We start from the raw sequence: 4,079 nt of genomic DNA, 5'->3' as shown, positions 1-4,079 counted from the left end.
CAGGTGTTAGCTCCTCCTGGAGGAGGAGCCCAGGAGTGAGCTCCTCCTCCAGGCTGAACTGTTTGTGCAAAGGAACAGGAGCGGCGCCCTGCTGCCTCCTACGGCCTGCTGCTGGACGGAGAAGATGAGACGTCGTCAGGGTCAGATGACTCTGGGGACTCCAATACAGCGCTGTCCTTAGTGCTGGAGCTGTCCTTGGTGCTGGAGCTGTCCTTAGCGCTGGAGCTGTCCGTGGTGCTGGAGCTGTCCTTGGTGCCAGAACTACCCTTGGTGCTGGAGCTGTCCTTGGTGCCAGAACTACCCTTGGTGCTGGAACTATCCTTGGTGCCGGAACTACCCTTGGTGCTGGACCTGTCCTTGGTACTGGAGCTGTCCTTGGTGCTGAAGCTGTCCTCAGCCTCAGCAGATGTGCTGCTGTTGCTGGTCTGACCATCTTGACCCTCTGAGTTTTCCAGCATCTCTTGGATGAGAGGTGGCATGGAACCTGGAATCTCCATCTTCAGAGAGATGACCCGCTCAGCTCCTGAAGAACAATGACAACGATGTTGATGAGGCTCACTCAGACTGAAGCTTAAACCAATCACGATTTTACTGATTAGAACCACAACAGACGACGTCTTTCCTACCTTTAGCACTGATGCTGCGCAGGTCCGTGATCTTCATCAGGGTCTTGGGGAACATGTGGGGTTTGCTTGGCCGCCGCTTTCTCACGTAAATCTTTAGAGCCTCGAGTAGCGGCTCCTGGAGCTCGTCTACCTTGGAAGGCTCCTCCAGGTCCTGGCGGTCTACAGACAACAACATCTCAGATTATTTTAAGCAGAAAACTGAGCTACACACCAAGTGGCCGGTGGAGATGGCAGAACATTTGCTACAACATGGCTCCCGGCATCAGTTAGTGGATGCAGAGGGTAAACGGTGAACTTCAGGAAGGAAAAAGACAGCATTAAACTCAGTGGATGTTTGGGGCTTTAATGTGACGCTCTGCCTTCATCTTCATCATTTTGATTCAAGCCTTCTATTGGGAAAGTCATCTGATGTAGAGGACTGTTCAGAAGTGCAGCAATGCAAACGGCGCAATCAGGGCAAACAGAAGGGAACAGGAAGACTTGTGACAGCTAATCAGAGGCTCCTTGAACTGGGAGCATCTCTGGAGGATCTGGTGGATCCAGAGACGCTGGAACCACTGCTCAGCTTATTATCAATAAAGCACCGTGATTGGCTCGGTTAAGTCCAGCTCCGCCATGTTGAACTGAACAGATCTTTAATTGGCAAACATAGATGCTGAATATGGAACATCAAAGATATTTTACACAGAAACCAATCATTGTTCTACTTTTATTGATTCAGTCATAACATCTTTTACATTTATCAGTTATTTGATTCTGATGACTCAATACGGAAATACAAAGCTGATAAAAATATGGTAGCATGAATACAGCCTTGTTATGAATCCAATCTCTTTATATAAAATATAAACCTGAATCTAACACTTTTATCTTATCATCCAACTAAACTAGTAATTGGTCTAAATTCTTCTCTTCATCATCCAATAAGAATCGTTCCTTATTTTAGAAAGATGTTTTTTCTGCTCAACATCAGGTTCCTTATTGGAACTGGTTGTTAATCATCTTAATTGAAAAAAAAAAGGAAACTATCAGTTAAATGCTTCCCAGATAATATGATGAAAGAAATAAGAGGAAAATTTTTACAGCGTATTCAGAAAGTCAGAGACTTAACCTTCTCTGTTGGTGAACAAAACCCTGAGGATGCTTTTCCTTTTTTGTAGTCTTGCTCCTTTTATAACAAACTCTGGAAAGACATCTTGTTTTGAACAACATCTTTCTCTTTGCTTTGACCGTCATGCTTGGTTTCATCAACTTTCATTCAGTAAAGATAAAGATATTTTAAATAGTTATTCTCATATATGAACCCAAAGGCTGAAACAATAAACAGGAACCTCTTTTCTCCTGTTTTGAAGAAAGTTTTCAGACGATATTTAATAACAACTAAATACTCTGCTGTGTCAAAGGAACCATGTGATCCTATAGGCATTTTCTTTAGTGGAAGCTAAAGAAAAGCAGATATAGTAAGTTCAAAGGTTGCCGGTCTTAATCTTTATTTCAGTTTGAGCTTCATCACTGCAGACATGACTCCAGTGATGAAGGTGTCTGTCCTCATCTTCTCAGATTAAATGCATGGTTTTATCAGTAGTGCAGCGACATGTTAGCATAAAGTAATCATTGAGTCAGAGCCTTTTTCCATCAGTCTACTAAACAGGATGGTGAGGGAAGCTAATACCGAGGTAAGTCAGCAGGGGGCAGTGTGTACTTTCTAATGTTGGACCTGCTGTCAGAGGACTGGTCTTCTTTTCTTTTCATGGATTATGCAAGAGCCTGTAATGTTTGTGTGGACTGAACTGATGGAGAACCCAGCAGCGACGGTAGCAACGCCCCAAACAAGGTGTGTGTGTGTGTGTGCGTGTGTGTGTGTGTGTGTGGGGGGGGGTGTTGGGCTTAAGGTAGTAAGGAGAGCCAGACATGGGAAATGACCAAAACGGAACGACTGAGCACCCAGAGATGGAGCTATTCATGCTGCTGTTCACCATGTTATAGAGCTATGGATTCCAGCTCTGCTCCGTCCACAGCAGGCTGCAGCTTCGCTCTGACATAAATCACCTCACCGAGGGAAAAGAGAAGAACCGAGGAAACACTCCGGCCTGGTATCATCCTCCAATCAGGAGCAAATGATGTCATTAGGCTCCACTAGTTAAAGTTGGTCTCAGACTGAACTGAACTGGCAGGTGGGATGACGAAAGTTCCCAGCAGTCACCATTTAGGAGACCTTTATACCACACTTCCTTTCTCTTCTTTTGGCTCCTCCTTCTTCTTCTTTGACTATTTGAGCTGATGGAACAAGTACATGTATCCACTCTGAGATCAATAAAGTCAATCAATCAATCAATCAATCAATCAATCAATCAATCAAGTCAATCAATCAATCAATCAATCAATCAATCAAGTCAATCAATCAATCAATCAATCAATCAATCAATCAATCAATCATACTGGTTCCAGAGGTCTGCAACCTTCCTCCTGATCTGCTGGGTTAGCTAATGGCTAACTTATAAGGAAGGTGCCTGTTCGTTTCTGGGCTTCCTACAGGAAGAACGATGAGACAAAGTTTAAACAACAACCTGATTCATGCGAACCGATGAGCTAAATGCTTCCTGCTCTGAGTGATGGACCAACGGTTTCTGCAGGTTTTGCTTCAGAGCTGAAGAACAAAGAAACAAACAGCTAGTTTTATTCAGGTCCAGAAACTTCTCTAAGCTGAAGGTTCTGCTTGGTTCTACCTGAACCTTTCTAAGCAAAAGCACATGGAGGGTCCTGCTGCAGCTGATTGGGTACTGCAGTTGGTCAGGACTATATTTTAATCATGTGGGAAACCAACCCTGAAGCTACCAGGAAAGCTCAGAAATAGAGTTGTGGTTCACAAACCTCCGGAGATGAGACAGATGGCGCTGAGGAGACCCGTCTCTGTGTCGTCCATCTCAATGGGCAGCAGCTGGTTGGCAAATGTGAACACCAGGTCAGTGAGCGGGCCGAAGCCAGCGTTGTGCATCTGTGTCCGGTTGAGGGTCAGTCCGTCTGAGAAGGTCATGGTGTCCTGATCAGGAGTGTACCTGGTGCAGATGCGTAGAATCTGAAGACAAAGGACAGAACAGAGGGATCTGGTCAGAGGAACGGATGCAAAACATGACCATTTGTTTTCAGTTTGCTCTGCAGGCTCGTTTCCACAGCCTGCCTCCAAACATAGAAATAATAACAAGTTCAACTTTCTACAATAATCAGCAGGCTAAACAAAGTGGTTCACAATCCAATACAAAGAAACATGATACACATATTTAAACTGAGTTAGAGATGGATGAAAAAGGGACTAACAAGCTTCAAGAGACAACAGACTGGATGCATCAGAACCAGAGAGACTGGAGGCATCAGAACCAGAGAGACTAGAGGCATCAGAACCAGAGAGACTGGAGGCATCAGAACCAGAACCAGAGCATTTCCCCTCAGCTTCCC

The 4,079-nt window shown here is 44.8% G+C and overlaps 1 protein-coding gene across 1 annotated transcript in view; it reads right to left on the bottom strand.

Annotated features, from left to right (window-relative positions):
- Nucleotides 1-6: 6 nt before the first annotated feature.
- Nucleotides 7-4,079, bottom strand: part of LOC107103632 (retinoic acid receptor beta-like) — an 85,788-nt gene continuing 81,715 nt past the window's right edge. The window contains exons 6-8 of the mRNA XM_015403406.1: nucleotides 3,498-3,702; nucleotides 627-785; nucleotides 7-523 (exon numbers count right to left, since the gene is read on the bottom strand). Of these exons, the coding sequence (XP_015258892.1) occupies nucleotides 99-523; nucleotides 627-785; nucleotides 3,498-3,702 (789 nt within the window). The 3' untranslated portion in view covers nucleotides 7-98. The remainder of the gene's footprint in view (nucleotides 524-626; nucleotides 786-3,497; nucleotides 3,703-4,079) is intronic.

The sequence above is a fragment of the Cyprinodon variegatus genome, unplaced genomic scaffold (genome assembly GCF_000732505.1).
Source record: "Cyprinodon variegatus isolate N-32 unplaced genomic scaffold, C_variegatus-1.0 Scaffold1492, whole genome shotgun sequence".
NCBI classification, from domain to species: Eukaryota; Metazoa; Chordata; class Actinopteri; order Cyprinodontiformes; family Cyprinodontidae; genus Cyprinodon; species Cyprinodon variegatus.
The sequence above is the reverse complement of the archived record's forward strand: the minus strand, read 5'-3'. Positions and strand labels throughout refer to the sequence as shown.